Here is a 22903-nt window from a genome sequence, read left to right on the forward strand (position 1 = left end):
GTTATTTTAACAGTGCATTAGTAAATTGCATCTAGGCTTGTTGTCCACACAATGCTTGTTACACACAGGGAAATGCGACAGCACACAGACATGCAAAAGATTACAAATAAAAATATTACGGTCCATCATATTAGCAATGCGCCGAGGTACAAACGCACCTGGCTTTTAAAGGGAATGGGAGATGACACTCTGATTGGTTTATGGCATGTTACACCCAAAATACACCTATGAATTAATAAAGATACTAAGTAAAACCCTTTTGAACCATGTGCCCGGTGAACTGACCTTTTTTTCCGTGATGAAATTGTGTCACGGTTTTGTTCCCTGTTTTATTTTGAAATCTGTCTAGTCTTGTCTAGTATTACTTCCTGTCTTTGGTTTTCCCGCCCTTGTGATTGTTTTCCCAGCCTAGTGTCACCTGTTCCTTATTTTGTTCCTCACCCTGTGTATTTAGCCTCTGTTCTGTCTTTGTCTCTAGTTGGATTAATGGATGGAGTGTGTATTGGAGTGTCTGTGTGTCGGCTACCCGGTTGGTCTCGGTGTTCCTGATGTTTCTGCCTGTTCCTGTTTTTAGATTTTGCCTGCTGTTCCAGGACACCTTTTTATTTGTTGAATTTCATTATAATAAATCCCTGAACTTACGTGTGTGCTGCCATCTTGGTCCGACATTCTCTGAAGCTCCATGACATATCATTATATTGTTAAAATTAGGGGCCATAGGCTTATTCCATATGTAAATCCATACAGCTGGCAAACATCCCAACCACAAAGTGACTTCTCCGTGCAGGTTGATGTGTCCATTGGCATCAAACCATACAACCACCGGCAGCACCATGAGCTGGACCTCCCTCCTGTTTGACATTTTGGGAAATAATCTCTTTCTTGGCGAGAGTTAGATGAGAAGGTCAATATAAATATCAGACATGAGAATAGTATCAATCTTCCCAACTTATTGTAGGCAAGAAGGTACATTTCCCAGAATGTTAAACAGGTAGAAGAAAACATAACTTCCATAAAACAGTAGAGGTCAGATTCCATAATTCAATGTTTCAAGGTTTTCAAGAGCCTAAATCCCCCCCATAATTTCACATCCATAACCTTTCCGAGGTCAGTAAAACTTTCTGCTGCAAGGTATTTATCTTGAAATCCTCCGCTGTGACTCTGGCAGCCTGACCATGCAGCAAGCTGTTGGAGTTGTCAGATGACGCTAACAAATATTGCTCTGCATAGAAAACAAAAACAGACCTCAACTAAGTAAAAGCCTACTGAGCCTTGCTAGACCAATTCAAATCAATTTTATTGATAGTATCAAATCATAACAAGTTATCTCAAGACACTTTACGGATAGAGTAGGGGTAGACCACACTTTTATAATTGACAAAGACCCAACAATTATTATATAGTAATTATATAGTAATTACCCCTTACATTCCACAGTAGGTTCTTTATCATACATTATTAGTTATTAATGCTGTTTTTAAAAGCACTGGAATATCATTATTCATTATTATAGGGCTCGGAGCACAGAGCACATTTTACCACAGGAAAAAATAAAAGGCTTCTACAGCTGGTGAGGAATTTTGATCTTTCTTTCTCTTTTCACCTCATCTGAACCTTTTTAATATTTTTTGCTTTATTCTCGAGTCTAGTATGATGGAAGCAAGACTAAAGATGCTGCTTTAGCCATCAGTACTGTCAATACCAGTAATAACTTTCAAATATCATTTTGTTGCGTGTAAGAGGGTGCTAATGGCTTTATATATAATATATACAATATCTATATATTGGGCTGAAGATAGTCCTTCTACTTTGAATACTACAGATGGGTATCTACTAAAAGTATAAGAATCTTTTAGCAAATGCAAGGAAGTGCCCTGTGCCTTTTTCAATATGTGTAGTGTTCTTTTCTGTATGTTGACTTATAGAGCAATGTTTTGCGATATAAAATTTGATCGCAAATGAAGAATCTTTTTGCAAATTGAACAATGGAACGCTGTTCCATGTAGTGTTGCATGGGTTAAAATAGGTTTTGCTCAGTGGTTTTGATTTATGGGCTCAAAGGTGGCATCATGTCATTAAACCTTGACGTTAAATGGAATCAACTGAGGTTAAAACATGAAATTTGCCAGAGTTACCAAAAGGGGTAACAAAAGCCACATGCAATCAATGAGGAGCATTACAATGTCTGTAACAGGTCTGCGTTATTAATCGTAGTAAAATCGCGATCTCAATTCACCCTGTTCACGATATAATTTTTTCTTTTTAAATACATATTTTTAATGACTTTGGAGTCTCATTTAATTTTACAGGCCGACTGCATCTCAAACGCTACTACTTTCTTCTGTGAGTTTTAAACAGACTGTATAAAATAGCGTTGCAATGCTCTCCCTTCTCTTATAATAATAATGTATACTTTCTTCAGTGAAGCCTTTATGTTTACAGGCTTGTGGTGATGCCCAACGTGCTATAGGTGCCAAAAAACTATATTTGGTACTGCCAATTTGTTTTGTTTTTTCATGGTTCATGTTCGTGTGCAAAAAACATCACATTTCGTGGCAGAGAATCGTGATTTTTTCCCCAACTCATGCAGGCCTAGTCTGTAATCAATAAGGATGTGTGGAATCAACATGACAAGGATGTGCATCACATCTCCCGTCCTCACTCCCAATCATACATACCATTTCTCTTCTAATAAAGATAATAAAGATTCCAGAGACCTGAGAGTGAGAGCTATCACCAGACTACTAGACAAACCAGCCTACCCTGATTACTGCAGGGACGGTGTGTGTTTGTCCCTATCACAGATTATAATGTGTGACTCCTCAGTCCACATCATGTGAAGACATTCTGAAAGTTAAAGTAGAGATGATGAGGAAATATAGTCTGACGTCGTCATATTCAGATTTTAAACAGACTATGAGTCTGATACTGCTCCATTGGGCTGTGGTTATGGGACGTGTTTCAACCAAACCAGGAAAGAAAATACCTTTGAACTCAGTTGAATAGACCTTCAACCAATCAGAGCAACGGAGTATGTGACGTATGTTGATCATCTGTCCATCAGAATCAGAAGCAGAATCAGCTGTGTTTGCCAGGTATGAGGGCACATACGAGGAATTTTACTTTGGAACATCGTTGCTCCCAATGCACTTCCACATACAAAACAACCAACAATATATACACACTTATATATACATACGCTAAACAGAAACAATATAGAGTGTTTAAAGCCTACCCTGACGACCTGATTGGTCCGAATTGGTTGTAACATAGTTGCTCCACAACGGATCAAGTCCAGACCGAACTTCCCAAACCTCACATGTTGTGGGCGGGGCTAAATTCGGCTGACATCTAGGGCTGGCATACTTGATTCCTTTTAAGGATTTGGGTTAGTCTGAGTTACTCTCTAAATTGATCCGAGTTGTGCGAGTCACTTGGATTACTTGTAACTAAAGCTGGGCAATACATTGATATTATATCAATTATTATATCAATATTGTGATATGAGACTAGATATCGTCTTAGATTTTGGATATTGTCATATCGTGGCCCTGTTATCATTTTAGATTGAATTTTAGTAGGACTCAACTGATCCAAGTCAATGATACTAGAGGCTCGCGATTAATGAGTCACTATAAAGACTTGGGTTAAAGATACGAGTAAATCACGTCTCAAACAGGTTTACTGGCATCCGGGCTAGAAAAAATACCATCTTAGTGAGATTTCCAACTGTTGCTGCTCCTGTCTTTTTTTCTATCTCAGTGAGTCTTTTCTCATTAACTGTGTTTGATTCAGATGGAACAGCTCCACAAAGACAGTGTTTGTGCCCCCCTTGTAATCTGAAATGGGTTTTAGTTGGTGGCTAAAAGCTCTGGCTGCTTTGGAATGGACACAACTAATAGCAGAAGAACAGCTAAGCATCTTGTTGCGTCAGGATTGCCACGGGCGACCGTTAAATGTAATCACGGCTGCATAGCAGCAAATAATTCAAACAGAAAACAGTGATGATGGCAGCAGGTGCAGTGTGCAGCAAGCACCCATTCATCAATACCCTAAGGAAAGCTGGTTACTACATATTCATAAAGGCTTGAATATAATTGCTCCGTCAGAAATTAGAGTTAATCTCTACATTTCCGAAGAGTATACTTTCTCTCTCACCATTAAACAGCCTTCACAAGTCTCTTAAGTAATGAGCAGTTTGGTTGTTATGTGGGTGCTGCATTGTTGGCTACGGACCTTAAAGGTGTCAACTCTCATAAAAATCCCTCTTAAATCAAAGCACGGCCTTTATATGCTGGAGACCTTTCCAAGGGGATTTTAAAGCTTTGAAAACAAGGAAAGCATTGCCCCGCTGCTTAAAGGTAATCACTGACAAACCTGAGGAGCAGGATCTGCTGTGTGCGTCCTCTACGTCTCCTCTTCTTGTTAGCATAAAGAATTAATTACCCAGGATGAGCTATTGATTAAAGGCTCTTCTCTTATAATGAAAAGGCTATTGACGTTTTAGCTTATTAAACTGCTGTACTTCCGTCCGTCCTCCCTCTGTTTCTTGGCAAGACAGAAAGACTGCTCACGTCTCAGTGCTGATACATGGTCACTGAAAACAAGGAGTTAACCCTTATTTTTATTTCTGGGTACACCTGCTGAAAAAGCGGCGGTTATATCGCTTCATGTGTTAAGCTGCTGCTTCTTCGCTACTGTTGCACTCTCTCTGTGTTAGAAATAATCTCCCTGCTCAGCCATGGCAGCTTCCTCTGCAAGCATAGGAAATGTCACAGGCCAGCATAAATAAGACATGAGAACTGGCTGTTGCTGCCCACCTCAGCTCCCCTTACCAAGCTTTAGAGGGCACTGTTACAAGCTTATCTGTATTCCCATTGGTACAATTAAGAGGAAGACGCAGGGGGAGTAACAGATACCGAGATACTTAGCTTAAAGTTTGGAGAGGTACAATTATTCCAGTGTTGATATTTCATTGCATCAGTAGATGTTGTCCGGCACATTTCTCTATCAGCACAGCTCCACTGTTCCCATAGGACAGTTGGGAGATTGACTGTTTTTTTTGCTTGAATGCTCTTCCCTCATTCATTTTCACACTCGCCTCTCACATTGTCAAGGCTTAATGGAATCTTGGCAGGCGCCAAATAGAGTAATTTTGATGCTAAACAAACCCTTTTGTCCACTGAAATGACTGTTTGTTCCTGCAGTGTATTGTATATGAACACATACAGTATAGTTCATTTAGAACGGGTAACCAAGTGCCATCGTGCTCTATTACTTTTTCGCCTTGAATAGTATCAAATTGACCCGAACAATACAAGTGTTGTTTTTTTGTATCTACCCCACTTTAGAATTTCATTACATTTTCTCATAGTGCAGTGGGTCTAGACAGGAAGGAGAAGCGACAAGCAGTCAGTGAAATGGGATTTGAGTCCAGGCTTTAATAACACAGCGTGCTCATACTCTTTGACTCAATAACTAAGGTTCTTGACTATCTGTTTGGCTCTGAGGGAAACTTGAAATTAATTTCTTGATTTTTGATTACCTGTAACTAGAGCTGGGCAATAAATCGATATTATATTGATATCGTGATATGAGACTAGATATTGTCATTGAATTTGGATGTCTGTGGTGTCTTTTTCTAGTTTTAACTGCTGCATTACTGTAAAATTATGTAATTTTCTGAACTTACTAGACTGTTGTAACTGTTCTATTATTATTGTTCTATTATTTTATTTGTCAAAAACCTCACTGTGTAAATATTTTGTGAAAGCACCAATAGTCAACACTACAAAATCCTTGCAGTATTAAGGTATATATATATTGAGGTATTTTATCAAAAATATCGTAATATTTGATTTTCTCCATATCGCCCAGCTCTACCTGTAACTGAGTTTGCTGCTCAGATCAATTTTGTCCCTTAAGTATAAAAAGGGGCTACAACATGCTTTTCCAAGAACTGTTAACTTTCTTTTAAACCTGCCTGGACATTTAATTAGCAGAGTCCTCTCAAGCTTGGATTGTTTAAGCCCAACTGAATGACCTTAAAGCACTGACGAATTATACAGAGGAAAAAGCTTGGAGTAGCTAAAGTTTGACCATAAATATTCATTCTCCACACAGTGCAGTCCTGAGCATGCTTATTCTCTTGCTCTCCCCCTTGAGCTGCACAGACAGGACTTGCATGAACACTGTCTTTTTCCTGACTGGGGTGCAGGGAAATTCTCAATTTCCCCTGACAGAGCGAGCTCTAAGGGGGCTGGAAGGAATTAGGGTGATTCTTTTAAAGGCAGTGGGCTCCAAATGTTCCTGACTTTTCAACATCATGCCTGCACATAAAGTTGTTTCTCATTGCTCATGTTCCTTTTGTATTTCCGTGTGTGTGTGTGTGTGTGTGTGTCAGGTGACCTGGTGTCCCGGGCCATGCACCACCTACAGCCGATGTATATGAAGAACCACAACAATGGCACGCCGATCCACCAGAAGAGCAGCGTGATCCACTGGGCGCCTGAAGCGATCTACACGCTGTGTTACTTCATGCACTGTCCTCAGATGGAGTGGGAGAACCCCAATGTTGAGCCCTCCAAGGTTACCTTGCAAACAGAGAGGTGAGAAGCAAACATGTAGATAAAATATAAAGAGGAGGGGCTCCAAATTCCTCAACACTGAATCCAAGCCTGAAAATAGTCCTACTTACTGTTACAGTGTTTTCTAAAAACATAAAGTGCCAAGCTGTAAGGACAAGTGTTGAGTAGGGCTGCACAATTAATCGCATATATATGTTTTTTTCAATGAAAATGAGAATAATGATACAATAATGATCATTCCCTCCCATATCATGAATCGTACCGCAATTGCAATATCAGTCAAAATAATTGCAAATAGAAATTTTCCTAATATCATGCAGCCCTAGTGTTGAGTCTAATGCCTTGTCGGTCTTGTTGAAAAAAAAAACACAATTACTCAAGCCTTCACACCCTTGCATTTGACTCTACGGTCGCTGAGAATGAAACGCTGAAAGTAATATTAGACTGCACAAATTCCTTAATTTTTCCTTAACATTTCTTCATGTAGCACTATACAGCAACCAGCACGTATCCAAAGTGCTTTACAAAAGTAACAACAGTAAACCATAACATAATATATAGTAAAATCAAAAGGAATGAAACATTGAGTGAATCACAAAAAAATCTCAACTAACTGTGTAGTAACTGACTGAAATATAAAACTTTTCACAATCAAATCGAGGTGAAATGTAACAGGAACATCTAATAAAGAGGTAATAATGCACAGTGCAGTTGTAAAAATAATTTTTTTAGCTGTAAAATATCAGTTGCATCATCTAGAGGCATTTTTGAGCCGGGAGGTTTTTTAAAACAATGCAAAGTAATAGAATAATCTGGTATGGATTCATCCATCAGACCCCTTCATCTCCTTTTTTACTGTGGGACAGTGCCATTATTGCACCTCTGATGTCTGCTGGGACATAATAAAACAACGCCATGACACCACAGTGAGGAAACTCCCTGTAGTTCTCCCCAGTTTGTGGTAATGCTCTTTCTCTAGAGAAGCGCAGAGATAATTCTGCTGTAACTGTACACTTTTGCAGACTTTTATTATATGTCTGGCTCTCTGGGCTCACCCCTGAAATGGCCCACCAGATCTTTTTACTCTGGAAAAGGAAGTATGGTTTTACACAAGAGAATTGGTATCTTATTGGCTATTTGAGTGAGCCCTCTGGCTGACCTGAGCAGCGCTGCAGAAAGATAATTTCCGCCACTGACATAATGGGACATAATCAGCCGGCAGCTGTGGGACCATGTTGGTGACTTATGCATGAATGACATAAAGCTAAGGCAAAGTTTCCATGCTGTTAATTCCCCTGATTCTTCATCATGTAGTTTTTTGAACACTTTGTAGTTTCCCCCACATGTCAGGAAAGCACAGAACAGCACTCACAATCTTTACAATTTCTACTCATGAAACACTTTTTATGAGCTATTACTTTTCCTTACTTTTTTTTACCTCATCAAGTTCCACTGTTGACCGTATACCTCAAGCTGTTTCCTGCAGTTTGGTGGAAACCCCTGTCAGCATGCGGCAGAGGTGGCAAATGTGCTTGCAGTTTAGCTAGAGCATTCCTTTCTCTAGCTGGGGCTCCGGACTTTTTTGCCTGCAGTGGACCAAGTTGTCAGTTAATGTGTGTCCCAGGTCTCACGTCTGCTTTCTCTCAAATCCCTATTTCTATCAGTAATGAAAATCACATGAATGTAGGTTCGTTTTAGTCACATTTAAGCACATTGCCAGAGGCAACATTAGGGATGTGGAATTGGAATATACTGGAAGGAGCAAGACCTTGAAAAGCTTGTTCAGTGTTTCTAATGTGTCCTTGTGAGGGAATGCATTGCCATTCTACGTCCCTTGCCTCTTGATTAGGCCTTGTGTGCAGCTTAAATGAATTCTGTGGAGCCAATGACGTCAGGTGGGCTGTTAGGTCAGTCTCCTTTGAAGCAAGTAACACAAAAGTGTTTTGCATTTTCTTAGCCGATCAAACAACCCTTAAAATGCCCTCTCATCAAGTGGGAGTAGCATTGATGAGTAAATAATTAACACTGAGTGACATATGTGGGCCGATCATGTGTCAAAGACAGTCCAAGCATCAAGACATCCTTTGTAAAGTGATGTGCTGGACATTAAATACCGGCGGACGATCTCAAGTTTCATCACATACACAGCCTAGATATGATAGCTCATGCAAAACACACGAGCAGCTTCTCTTCAACAGCATTCAAGCAAACTGTGTCAAAGAAACCAAACTGATTGTTAAGTCTGAAGTCTGGTTTATACGATTAGAACGATACATACTATGTAAATCACACTGACGCAAGATGAGTGGAGGCGGAGAGGTAGACAGGGAAAAGAGTTATTCCAACAACAATTGGTCTGGGCTTCCTTCTCGCTTAAGAGATTTTCTCTCAATGAGACTGTAATTGTGTTTTCTTTGTGCGACCAGCTGTTCACCGTCGGCTCTAGTGTCAGGATCAACTGCATGATGGTCATTTCCTGCCTGTCTGTCTAAGCCCTATGGTGGGCATCATTATGATCATGAGCAAAACACATTAGAAGCAGAGCAATTACATTCCCTGTATTGTGACAATACATGTAAGGCCTTGTGAATGCTATAACATTGCAATGCATTTTAAGTCATATAGAAATTATATCGCACATATATTGCAATGCATTATTTAGGTTTACATTATAGATTTGGGCTTCAGCCGAGTATTATAACACTACTCTATTTTTGATGGTTGTGGTCTATAATCTATGATCTTGCTCAGTGTAGGTTTTCTGATATCAAAGTGTCTCTCTGTGTCACACTAGTTTTTTGGTCTTTGATTTCATCTTCTTGACAGAGATCATCCTGTTCTCAAGCATCCACAAGAGCTGGCAAGAACTCTAAAATAACATATGCAAATTCTGTTTTAGGTGGGTTTTCCTTGGAAGTGCCTGGGCACACTGAAGTAGGCTACTGAGTGTGACTGAAGTTCAGTGCGAGTCTCTGGTGGCCAGAACATGTGCCTCTATCTCCCCCTACAGGCCGTTCATGGTTCTGCCGCCTCTGATGGAGTGGGTGCGCGTGTCTGTGGTTCACACCGAACACCGACGCAGCTTCTCTGTGGACAGCGATGATGTTCGGCAGGCTGCCCGGCTGCTGCTGCCCGGAGTGGACTGTGAGCCGCGTCAGCTCCGGTACGACTGTAGGCTATGTGCTTGCCTGTGGGCTACAGAGCGTGGTGCTCAGCCTCTTCATGTGCACATAAAAAGCACCAGCAGGCACATATCTTAACTTGCACGCAAACTCACACATCAATAATATGAGCATCCTCCCTGTAGTGTTAAAAAGAATAAGGTTGTCCCAGTGTTCAGGGGAACTATGATGAGTCAAAACATTAAGCTTGCACTCTGAATCACTTTGTGTGCTTCGCCCTTCAGAACGGATGATTGCTTCTGTGCCTCGAGGAAACTGGACGCCGCCTCTACTGAAGCAAAGTTCCTGCAGGACCTGGGCTTCCGTATGCTCAGCTGTGGACGCACAGACCTGGTGAAGCAAGCTGTCAACCTGCTGGGGCCCGATGGTATCAACAGCTTGAGTGAGCAGGTTAGAAACACAAGAAATGTTTTAAATAATGAAAACACACACACACACACACACACACACGCATTTATCCAGCCAGTGGAACCACAAGATTTTCAGACTTATGTTATGACTATCAATCCTTATTCTGACATATTGTTTTCCCGCAGCCTTCCTCTGCATTATTTTACAACTACCAGCTCCAGTACAGTAAATCATCAGGGGAATACTACAAGTGTAATGAGAAAATCAACTTTAGTTTGGGGCTGATCTCAGCAGAAACTTACAGTAACACCTGGCAATAAGGTACAGCAAAAGTAGGTAGTCAATGATTAACAAATGAGGACCAAATGATGACCAAATGGTTAGTTAATGAGTAGTTACTGATTGACTGTGATTCAAGCACTAGTTATTAGTTACTGTTAAACAGACTGGTAGTTACTGTTAAATGAATGAGTAACAAATGATTAGTTAAGCACTGGTACTGAGTGGTGGTTAATCATTAACAAATGATTAGTTAAGCATTCCGAATGCACATTCATTAATCATTAACTACCCACTTGTTTGTGTACCTTATTGTAAGGTGTTACCCAACTTTCAAATATCCCAGTCTAGTGTGTACTGTACGTTTTTGCCCAGAGACAATATTGATTCATATGGTATTTAAAGGATCAATTCCAGAATATTACTCTCATTAGACTCAAGGCGCCAGGAGTGGAACTGTCAAGGATACACGCTTGCTTTGTTCTACTTTGTAATAGTTTAGAGAAAAACATATATAGAACCAGATGCGGAGCCAGATGTTGTATTCAGGGCTAAGCCCAAACCTAGGGGGGTCGGGGGGCCTTGTGCCCTGTGGAGATTTTATTTCAGCTATTTACACTATTTTTTTAGGCATTTGATAAGGAAATGCCTACAACTATGTACATCATTTGGGAAACACGTAATAGTTGCCAAGAAAAAAAATCCTCTAGAGCCTGCATCCTGTTTTGTAACTAATTACCCACTACAGCCTCTGAAAGTTCGCTGAAAGATGCAGTGTTTTTGATAACTAAATAACTAAGTGGCATAATCTGGGATTTGATTATGCTATTTGATTATGATGATTTAATAAAATGAAGAAGTGTCTCATTAACGTCTGCCCTTGTTCTCTGTGCCTGTGCTAGGGGATGACCCCGCTGATGTACGCCTGTGTCCGTGGAGACGAGGCCATGGTACAGATGCTGCTGGATGCGGGAGCTTTTATTAACAGTGAGGTCAGTGCTGATTAAGTTTTCGCTGTTATTCTGGTTTACACATTGGCAAGATCAAAGTCAAACGAAGGCAGGATTATTGTTAACCCTTGTGTTGTCTTCCCGTCGACCATGGAAAAAAAGGTAGTTTTTTTCCGACATTTTTGTCACTTTTTCAATGTTGTGAGTTCTTATATTTGAAGTTTTTTTAAAGTTATTTGATATTTCTAACGTTGGCATTTTCAGGCCCATTTTTTTGTGATAAAAACTGAAAACTACTCAAATTTGAGCCGAGGACAACATGAGGGTTAAGTAACACGGGGCATCACAAAGGGCAGATAGAAGGACACATTGCTCTTGTCAGTTCAATAGAAATAGCTTAAATTAAAAAAAATAAAAAATTTAATATTACACATTAATGGGAGACATCGGCATTGAGTATTTTAAGGAGGGGTGACCTTACAACTTCTGTGTTCTTCAGTATAAACAGTGTTACATATGTTAGTCTTAAGCCTCATGTTGCCCTCTGGTCAAATGGACCCGTTTTCCTACATCGCGTCAACAAAAGTGTTCATTTTCAATTTTGACGGGAAGACAACACAAGGGTTAAAATAATTTTTTTGCTTTAAGTACCCTAAACTATGTGTGTGGTGTTGAATTGGATAAAACCAATCATGTTGTCTCTCATGTCCCCTTCTTTGTCCTCTCCCATGTGTTGTGGTGCTAAATGTATAAGAGCTGGAGCTCATGAGGCACTGACTGCTCCGCCACATCCCAGGATATGTAGCAGCTTGCAAACAGATTAAAAAAATTACACGTGCAACGAAACTCACTTGCATTTGAGAATTTCAAGTGTAAAACATGACTCAGATGTATGTTGCTGAGTCATTATTTCTCTGTCAGGGAAAAAAAGTTATAAAGATTGCCTGACTTAATGCAAACTGAATTCGTCACAGAGCCTGCAGAGAACTGAGATAGCGTCCTTTTTTTTTGACTCTGTGCAGACTTCAGAGTGATAGTTCAGTTAAAGCCTCATGATTCTGGTCTTCATTAGGCACCAACAGCATGTCCCATCCGCCATTGTGCCAGAGTTTTATTTGCAGTCCACTGCATTCATGACCCCTGGCCAAAGCATAAAACACTCTCTGAAATAAAAACACCCACTTTCATATTCTTTTTATGCATCTGGTTTTGAACCCGGTTAGAATTTGAAAAGTTAAAGACAATCTTTGTTAGGCTCTGATGTTCCTTTCACCAGCTGGGCAGCTTTAAAATGATTCATGTTATTTAAATCCTCTCAAAGTTAGAGTCATAGGTAACACTTTATAATTCAGCCGGCTATTAACAATGTAATTTTGTTGTATAAATCAGGTACCAACAAAATGCTGACGTGTTCCTACTGGTACTAAATTGTGGAAGAAAACAAGATGGAACAACGGAGTAGACTAGGAGGAGGAGAAATACATATTAATGTTTTTGTAAATACAGGGTATCTACAGGGTACAATATTAAAAGATTAATTTGGGAAAATGGTGTTAACAACATATGATATTCTGTAGAAACCTGAACTCAGATGGAGGGGTTATTGAAGAACATAAGATATAGGGGTTATGTTCCCAGAATGCAGGCAGGAGTACTTATGGTTGCTGGGGTACAGCAATGAAGTTTTAGGGTACCAAGCTCAAAGGAAAGGGGAATCTATCTTTGAATAACGACTTTACAAAACACAGCGACGTACGTACAGCATACTTAGCAGGTTAAGGCCCTGACACACCAACCAGATAATCGTCCGTCAGACAGTCTGGCGAGGTCAGTGACTCGAGTCTGTTTGGTGTGTTCCAAGCCGTTGTCCATCAGAGGGGCCGGCGGCTTTCATTTTGGCCGACATGACATGCTAGGTCGGAAGGCGGGCACTGCCGTTAGTCGGACTCAAATGACCAATCTGATTGGTGGAGTGCTAACAAGGAAATGACGAGTGGGATGAGCGTGACTAGAGTCTCTCAAAAACGGAGAAAAATCTTTTAAAGTGACCTTTGTCGCTCTGAAATGAAGACAGATTCAGCAAGTGCACGGCCTATTTCTCCCTTAAAATGTTACCAGAATCACGTTTCGGTGAACTATTTTTAGTAAAATATGAGATTGTATTCTGAACAAGCCGCCATGACAGTCTGGCTTTGAATTTCAGGAAAACCCAAACCCACGGGACACGTTCGTCCAATCAGCTGCCGTCGGCAGTTGGCATTGCTAGTGTGTGTTCCGAGGCACTTTTTTGGTCAACTCCAAGTTGAGTTGACCAAAAAATGTTTCTGTCAAAAGGTCGGCCGTCGGGTTGGTGTGTTATCCCCCTCAAACGTTATTGCATTAGCAAAATACTGCCTATATTCTTAAAAAACACAAAATACACTTTTTAGTTTCATTCATTGACAAACATTAGTGTGGAGTTCTGCAGAACATCAGTCTTATTAAACCATTTCACCCAAACTTCAGTTGGCCTCCCAGTACCTGTACCTGCATGTCTCTCTCCTGCCTGCCAGCCAGCAAGCCCCCTTGTTACCAAAGCAGCCTGAGGAGATGATGTGCTTTTGTGCTTTGGTCATGTGTTTTATGTATGTCACGCTTTCATTGGGCTTAGTTATTCATTGCAGCCTGACCAGAGAGATGAGCCTTAGAGAGGTCAGGTCAGATCCCTGTCAGAAAAAAAAAAAGATCACAGACGAACCATTAGGATACGTCCTAACTAGACAGATCAATCCATGGTGTTCATTAGAAGGCAAACAAAGTGACAGGATGCCCTGTGCAGCCCCAGGGTTCCTGGTTAATTACTCTAGTTTCTCCTGTAGAGCTTCCTTCCCTCCCTCTCCTCCCTGCAGCTGATTGTCTTGTGCTCCTTAGGCCATGTAGTAGTTTTAATGGCTTCGTTATCTCTCTCCCTCACCCTTCTCACTCCTACCTACCCAACCCACCTACCTGTGTCCCTTCCCCAGGTGCCAAACTCAGTGCACAAGCACCCCTCAGTCTTTCCCGAAATGCGGCAGGCGACGCCCCTCACTTTCGCGGTGTTACACGGACATGTGCCTGTGGTGCAGGTAGTGACATCCTCTCTCACCTGTGATTCTCTCATCATGGCCTCTTGTTGTGCTTCAACTCATGGTTGGTTGTCATTGTCATTTTTGTCATCAAAGCTTCTTGGTGGTGATGATGATAATGGTTCTCCATTACGAGTGTTCTCCTGTCTCTCTTTTTTTCATTTGATGCTGTTTGTGTGATGTACACATTGTGTTTTGTATCTTTAAAGAGGGTGTTTATCCAGTCAACCTTTAGGTCTAAACAATTGTGTCAAACATCGCCTCCTGACGTTTTCCATTTTTGAACAAATGGATCATGAAGCATTTAGCAAGTGGAAAGTGGAAACACAGCGGTCTAATTGTTATCGAACCCGTCTCTAACTAATTCAGTGTGTCCTCTAAATGATCCGTTTGAAATCATTCAATTGTAATGGAAAATGTTAAAGCCATGTGACGCCACAATTTTATCTCTCAGAACATCAGCTTAAAAAAAGAATAAAGTTAATAAGATTAAATGTTGATTAAAACCATTAAGTGCATTGCAATTAAATATGTCATAATTTCCAACTCAATTTTACAAGATATTAAAGGTGCAATATGTAATACTGACAGTTAGTGTTTAAAATAGTTACTGTAGGTGTAGCCGGGTTAGCTCACTGGGTAGAGCGGGCGCACATGTACAGAGGTTTACGCCTCGACGCAGCGGGGCGTAAATCAGACGATCTTCAATTTGCCAACTCTGCGTCCTTTTGGACGCTAAGCAGTCTTCATCTTTTAAATATAGCTCCAATGTTTATCCGGGGTTTGTAACGTCTCCTGTCACACTACTGTTAGAAACTTTTTTAGGGTCGTTCAGATGGCCTGTTCGTTTGTTAGCTGCTTTCATGGCTGTTCTAACGTTACAGCGTTACGTTTTTACAGTACATCTGGCAACCCGGCTTGGCCGTCAAACTGGGCAGTTGATAACTACACAGAAATTCCATCACGGAAAATACTGGCATTAGCATTGTTGTCAGAAAAGATAGTTTTTCAACTTAGCATTGGGTGCATTTTTGATTGAATTTATTACAGACAATAATATTACATATTGGAACTTTAATTTTAGATGTTCATTGTGTTAGATGACATAAAGTTATGAGATTCAGTGACCTATAGGTTATTCTCTCAGTTACAAATTGTTCCCCAGATAAATCTGTCAGTCTTTCAGCCAGTGTATGAGCAGTGTTACACAACAAGATCATTATAAATACAATATAAACAAAATGACATGCTACATGTATGTATGATAAACTGATTTGTGAGTCTATTTAACCTACTGTCAAATTTGGCTCATAGTTATTACTGCTGCATTTGCATTTAAAAATATCCGCAAACATCAAAATATTAACTTGACAATTTGGGTAAAAGGCTTATATACATTTTTCAGGGAGTATCAGTCTTTTCATCCAACTCTCTGCAAGCAAATGTGTGAAGTGTATTTCCCAGATCTTTTCCTTAAAATTATGTAAACATAAAAAATTTAATTTGAATCTAAAGTTTAAAGGATTTGTGAAAGTAAAAGTTAGCTGTACAAGCAGTGTAAAAGTTAAATATTAACTATTCCCTATACAGATTTTGTTGCATGAAACAGTAAAGAGATGAGAGAAGCTGAATTCTAGGCTGACTTCACTAGCCAACCGACTCTTTCGCTTCTCCTCACCCTCTCTCTGTCTCTCCCTGTCTCTCTCTCTCTCTATCCCATCGTGCCCCTCCGTGTCCCCACCCGACCCCTGCAGCTGCTGCTGGATGCCAAAGCAAATGTGGAGGGGTCCCTGCAGGACGGGATGGAGAACTACACAGAGACCCCGTTGCAGCTGGCTTCTGCAGCAGGTATACAGAGACACAGCGTGACTCCCATCCTCTGCCTCCTGTCCAACTGTGTTATAGGAAGCTGACAACACCAGCTGGCCATCTATAACCAGCTGATAATATCACCTGACTATTAACATGATCATGGGCTGAGTTATGACTTCAGTGGCATTTTTATCCTGGGGGCTGGAAAAATAAAGACAAATATAGACATGCATGCAGAATGATGATTGAATTTTTGCATCACCCTCATTTTTCTGCCTTAATCCTATTGTGTGTGTTTGTGTGTGTGCATGTGTGTGTGTGTGTGTGCACAGGTAACTTTGAGCTAGTGAGTTTGCTGCTGGAGCGGGGGGCGGACCCAATGGTGGGAACCATGTATCGCAATGGCATCTCCACCGCGCCGCAGGGAGACATGAACTCCTACAGTCTGGCAGCAGCTCACGGACACAGGTGAGTTACACACACACACACACACACACACACACACACACACCTACAAACACACACGTTCATGTTCCATCATGATTACACCCTCCGAAGTGAATAAACAAAGGATACACAAGTACGCTCTGTTTGAACTGAGTAACACAATCTCAACAGAGAATGTCCATGATTTTGAATCTGTTGAACTGTTAGATTCAAGATAGATGTTAAATACTGTTGGACTAATTGCACTTATTGTGTGTTTTCTAAACTTTTTGTTTGAGATGACACAACATTGAGACTAAACACAACCATCTTGAATGTATGAAAATTAAGACTTCATAAAATACAGTTGGGTCTCAATGGGCTGCACATTACAGCACTTTGACAACAATATTTCACCATTTTCATTAACTTCCTTAACCTAAGTCTTATTCACATTCAGTGTGTTGCAGGTAAAACAGTTCAACATGTTAGTTTTCTTCTTGTGTTAATGATTCATAAGCATGTATGCAGAGTATTTTTTGGTAATACATTTTACAGAGCCTTTGCATGGTATGCTGACCTTCTTTGTACTTACTAAAAGACTCTATGTTATGCTAGCATTTCTTTGTAATTAATTGAAAGTGTGCCAATAATACTGTGCATGTTTTCCCTAAAATGAGTGACAAATTGCATTGCTCTTTCCTTTAAACGTCTTACCATTTATGATGAGTTTATTTTAAATGCTGCTGTAAAACGAGGCATTGTCTAATATTTCCCTATGATTTTTTGTTTGTTGGGCATTTTCCACCACACCTGGTACATGACACCATTGTATCTAACTCTATTTGGCAAATATACACCAGCTACATTGGGTCATTCACTGACCTTTTATCCGATTTTTACAAAAGGACACAGATATGGTGACAACAGCTTTCCTAATGAGATATGTTCAAGTTGGTCCACCTTCAGGACCAAACTAATTGAAAATGTGTCTATAATTGCACTATAGAAATAAAAAAACATAATCTGAACCTAATAGGTGTTTTTATTTTTTATTTTGGTGCAATGGAAGACCATTCCCAAGTCCCTTAAACCTGTTTAACACCAATTAAAATAGAATGTGTTGCCTACAAACCAACAATTCTTTGTAAGCCTTTCAAATATATATATATATATATATATATATATATATATATATATATATATATATGTTTGTCTGTATGTATACGTATATGTGCCTATTTGCATAAAATTCTAAACTTTCACCCTAAGGATTTAGGATTTCTTTTGTTTATGTGCACTAAGCTTTTTTTTATCAAACCTTACTTGTTAATTAAAACTGAGCTATATGCAGCAATAGCAATTAAAGCTGTGAAACAATTACTTTCAGATTGCCATGGTCTATCAGAACTCAGTGACAGTCATATCACTTTTCCTTATTAATATGTATAATAATCCAAATGCACCTGTTTGCCACATGTGTTGATAGTGGCTGGGAGACTCATGCAATAACAAGCAATTAAATAGAGCCTTTAATATGTACCCAACAATCAAATTTCATTTTTTTTGTTTTTTGTGATTTTGTTTTCTAGAAATGTGTTTCGGAAGCTGCTGTCCCATACAGAGAAAGGGAAAGGGGACGTCTTATCCCTGGAAGAGATTTTGGCAGAGGGTTCGGAGCTGGAATGTAGAAGTCCGTCTCAGATTGACTTGATCCGAACTGGGAAGGCCAAACTTAAAGCCCTGAAAGAAGCCATGTACCACAGTGCAGAACATGGGCACGTGGACATCACCATAGATATACGGAGCCTCGGTTAGTTTCTGTGAACACTCTCTAAAACATGCCTATGCATGTTCTACAGAATCACATTCTGTATGTAACATGTGTACATTCTGTGTATGCATGTGTGTATTAAATGATTCATGCGTGTATATCTGTGTAATGATTTCCCAGGGGTTCCATGGACTTTGCACACTTGGATGGAGTCTTTGCGCACATGTTTCCATCAGCACCGCCGACCTCTGATCCAGGGTCTTCTGAAAGAGTTCAGCTGCATCGAGGAAGAGGAGTACACCGAGGAGCTCATCACGCTTGGCCTGCCTCTCATGTTCCAGATCCTTAGAGCCAGCAAGGTACTGGACTGTCTGTGTCCCCTGTTAAAGCCCTGTGGATTCAGTTGTGTGAGGTGCCACTTTATATACAATATGTCATTGTTCCGCCAAGGCTTTCAAACATATCTGCTCTGCTCACTGATCTCCTCTCTTTTTGTATGATTCTCATGTAGTCATCAGCTTCCCAGAATTTGAAAGAGCAAGAGGCCTAATCAGTATCAATAACTTAAGATGATAATGACTTATGACAGGCCTCCTTGCTCCTCTCTGTTGCTGCTCATTAGATCAGGACCCTGTCTCATTACTTAAGCTCATGATCTTCATGGTAGGCCATATTAGATTTAAAACATCACATCATAGTCCTGTCTGTCACTTCTGTTTGTTTTGCCTTCCTAGCCTTTACGTAGTACTGTACTGCCCTGCCAGCGTGCTGAGTTGTGCTGTCATTGCCGAAATCACAAAAAATACTGCAGTGTGTGCACACACAAATACACACACACACACACTCACACTCACACTTTTATAATCAAATACACAAGCAGAACTGCAGACTAGTATACATGTGCAATTTGATGCCAACAGTATTTCTCTGTCTCTCTCAAACACACACATATCGTGCATGCGCACACACACACACACACAAACACGCACACACGCACACACGCCCATCCTAGCCTTCAGAGGATTGCTGCAGTGTCAGTCCTTGTCTCTGTCTTTGATGATGCATGGTGGAAACAATGACCCCCATCTCTATGAGGGCCTCAGGGACCCCTGGCACTGTGTGCTCCACTATGAGGGCCTGAGACATCAGGGGAAGGGGCCGCTCATCTTTTATTGTCTGCTGTCCTCAGCCCACTGAACCTTACCTTCAACAATTTACTGTACTTAAACAGTTAAGTTTAAGCTATCTATCTATCTCATGTTTTCACACATTGTGTCTAGCGAGTGAATGTGGGGGAAATTGCAGAAATGCACATTTGTCCAAGTTGGCTGTTTGTTGGCGTCATGCTTCAGTAAGAACAAGCATCCTGACAGCACAAGTGGGGCTTGTAGCGTCGCGCACGGCTGCTGCAGGTGAATGGCGCTGCCCCCTCCTTCTCCCTGAGTTTTAGCACCGCACACACACTCTAGAGGAACATTAGGTGTAAACTTAAGAGGATCTCACTCTCCTGTCTCTCTCTTTCTCACACTCCTACAGTAGCTCGGCCTGTCATGGTGTTTACCATTACAGTAATCTCTGAAGGACTGAGGGTGTAAGAAATAACCCTGATATTTATCTGATCTCCTTTCAAAGGTGTGAGATAGCCACGAAAATGCAAGGCTTACACAGATACAAGGCTGCAGAAGTTAAACCGCTCACTGATAATTGTGTAGGGAATGTTTGTGTAGGAGAGGAGCCCTAAAATAAGTACCTGAGTTATTACGTAACATGAACTCTTGGATGTTGGCTGAGCACTGCCTGCCCAAGCAGCTCTCCTTAAACTCTGATGTTTTGTTCCTCTTGTCTGTGTTTTGTCAGAATGAGGTGATTAGCCAGCAGCTGGCTGCGATCTTCACACAGTGTTATGGTCCTTACCCAATCCCCAAACTGGCAGAGATCAAAAGGAAGCAGACGGCACGACTGGGTGAGGGCCGGTCTATTTAATTATTGTCAATGCAATATCTAAAAAACAATTTAAATACAGCATTATGGCAGCACAAGCACCCAGCACTTTCAGTCAGCTGTTACATACATGGAAATGCACAATGCGGTAAAATGCCAACTGTACATAACACCATCTAGTGTTCAAAGACTGGAATAGAAAAAAAGTAGCTGAAATGTTTCTAGAATAGAGATCTTCAACAGGGGGTCCAGGGCCCCTAGGGGTCCTCAGAGTTACTGCAGGGGACACACCAAATTATATTTAGTTTTTTGACAGTTTTTCATTACAGAAAAATACTTTCCCACACACTGTCTAACATGGGGAAAAATGTTGTAATAGGCACATCCCATGTGTGTGATATATATTTTTTTGATAATCAGAAAAACATCAAAATGTTCTAACATTTTCAGATCCTCACTTCCTGAACAATAAAGAGATGTCAGATGTGACCTTTTTGGTGGAAGGGAAGCCTTTTTACGCCCACAAAGTCCTGCTCTTCACAGCTTCCAGCAGGTACACTCACTTTACCATTTAAATGCTTTGAAATGCACAGTACAGTAATATGTATCTATAGTCATTTTAAATACTTAAACATTGCATTCTGCTATACATTATATGGTGACTCCATGAACTCTCTGAATTGTGTAAATTCAGTATATTCTAATATTTATACATACAGCAATGACAACATTTGACATGCTGTTGAGATCTGACATCAGAACTGTACATTTCTTCCTTCTGATCCATTATAGATTGTAATGTTACATTAATGATAACCGATCATCAATGACACATCACTCAAATATGTTGTTGACATAATGTCCTCAGAGAAAACTTATTAAAACTATTTGCTTTAAGCTACTGTATATTATTAAGATGTATTACCATTCACAGAGTGTGAAAGAAACACCAAAGTTTGGGTTACACCAACGCTTATCCTTTCAGTTTTTGTTTCCTCGTTTTCTTTCTGTCAAGGTTTAAATCTCTACTAGCAAACAGACCTTGCGGAGAAAACACGTGCATTGAAATCAGCAATGTCAAATATCACATCTTTCAGGTAATGTAAATGAGGGGCACTTTTGAATTATGCTGGAAAAAACCAAATTTATACTCTAAATTAAATTTACCTTGTTGTAACTGCCAAAATGTTTTCTTCTCTTTTCCCCCCCGGGGATTCATTTTCTTTACGGGGGAGGGGGCAGAAGCTCTGCACATCCGGGAAAAACTGAAAAAATTTTAGGTTGGTTTTTTTATTACAGCTTCCCTTGCCCTTTCTTAAGGGGCACCTAGGGAATTGCAGTTCACATTTTAGGTTTTGCTGGATAGAATCCCTAACGGGTTTTTTAATTTTTTTTTCCCGCTTTTTTCTGCACCAAATTTTTCCAGCTGGACCTGCAGAGGCACTGTGGATTATCGGGACCAAAAACATTAAAAACGAAACCTGTGGGGAGGGTCTACAACCACACCAAGGTTCCAAAAGTTTTAAAAGAAGGAAAAACAGCAAATTTAATACCCCTGGGGCTGTGCGGAAAAAAAGCTATCCCACCTAGCAATTCCCCGGGGTTTTTTAATAGAAAAAACCCCTAAATGGGAATACCCTTTTACATTAAAAAAATTTTGCATAATTTTTGTGTTTCCCCCCTGGGGGGTTTTAAAAAAAGAACAAATTTTGTCAGGGCACCACATGAGTATCGTGCTTCACCTCCACCCCCCCTCCACTCAGTTCTCCGTGATCAAGGAGGGCCCTTCGGTTTTAAAAAAAAAAAAAAAATTTAGGTTTAAGAGGTTTTGTGAAGCCGATAACCCCTTTTTAGAGCCCCCCTTTTTTAAATTTTTATTTTAGAAATTTTTTATGCCTAAGTTTTAATTTGGAAACCATTATTTAAATTTTTTTAAAAATTTTTTTTTTTTCAGTGATAAAAAACCTGTTTTTTTTTAACTTTTTCGGTGCCCGGGGTTTGGGATCCTACATAGAAAACTCTTCCCCAAGAACCCGTTATCCTATTGGGGGAGCCCCTTCAAACCAAATTTCTTACAATTTTGCCTCCCAAAACCCCCGGCTGTGACATCCTGCCGGAAAAAGGGGAAAAAACGGCCCCTCCGAAAACCCGTCCTCCCCCTGTCCCCCCCCAAGGGGTCCACGTCTATCTTTCGACCCGAAAACAGAAACAGGAAAAAAACTCAAACGTGACAATGTATTGAGATTAAAAAAAACTTGGGGACGCCGTTATGAAACTCCTTTTGGGAAATCATCATTTTTTAAAAGTGTCCCGGTTTTCCTAGCCAGGGTTTTGTCCCTCTGTTACCGTGGTTTAAAATTAAATTTTTTATAAATTACCGTGAAACTATACGGTCATAAATAGCTGTAAAAAATGGACACAATTTGCCAAAACATCCCACACTGTAAAAAATTCCCCGTCGGCGGATTTTTCTCTCAAGTGGACAGTTTGCTTGTTA

At 40.3% G+C, this 22903-nt stretch overlaps 1 protein-coding gene across 1 annotated transcript in view; it reads left to right on the top strand.

Annotated features, from left to right (window-relative positions):
• Positions 1-21512, top strand: part of btbd11b (BTB (POZ) domain containing 11b) — a 79877-nt gene extending 58365 nt beyond the window's left edge. The window contains exons 3-14 of the mRNA XM_032523543.1: positions 6404-6608; positions 9598-9750; positions 9994-10159; positions 11302-11391; positions 14352-14453; positions 16208-16301; positions 16598-16733; positions 18284-18504; positions 18646-18824; positions 20323-20428; positions 20857-20959; positions 21422-21512. Of these exons, the coding sequence (XP_032379434.1) occupies positions 6404-6608; positions 9598-9750; positions 9994-10159; positions 11302-11391; positions 14352-14453; positions 16208-16301; positions 16598-16733; positions 18284-18504; positions 18646-18824; positions 20323-20428; positions 20857-20959; positions 21422-21512 (1646 nt within the window). The remainder of the gene's footprint in view (positions 1-6403; positions 6609-9597; positions 9751-9993; positions 10160-11301; positions 11392-14351; positions 14454-16207; positions 16302-16597; positions 16734-18283; positions 18505-18645; positions 18825-20322; positions 20429-20856; positions 20960-21421) is intronic.
• Positions 21513-22903: the final 1391 nt, after the last annotated feature.

This window comes from Etheostoma spectabile, chromosome 8 (genome assembly GCF_008692095.1).
Source record: "Etheostoma spectabile isolate EspeVRDwgs_2016 chromosome 8, UIUC_Espe_1.0, whole genome shotgun sequence".
Lineage (NCBI taxonomy): Eukaryota > Metazoa > Chordata > Actinopteri > Perciformes > Percidae > Etheostoma > Etheostoma spectabile.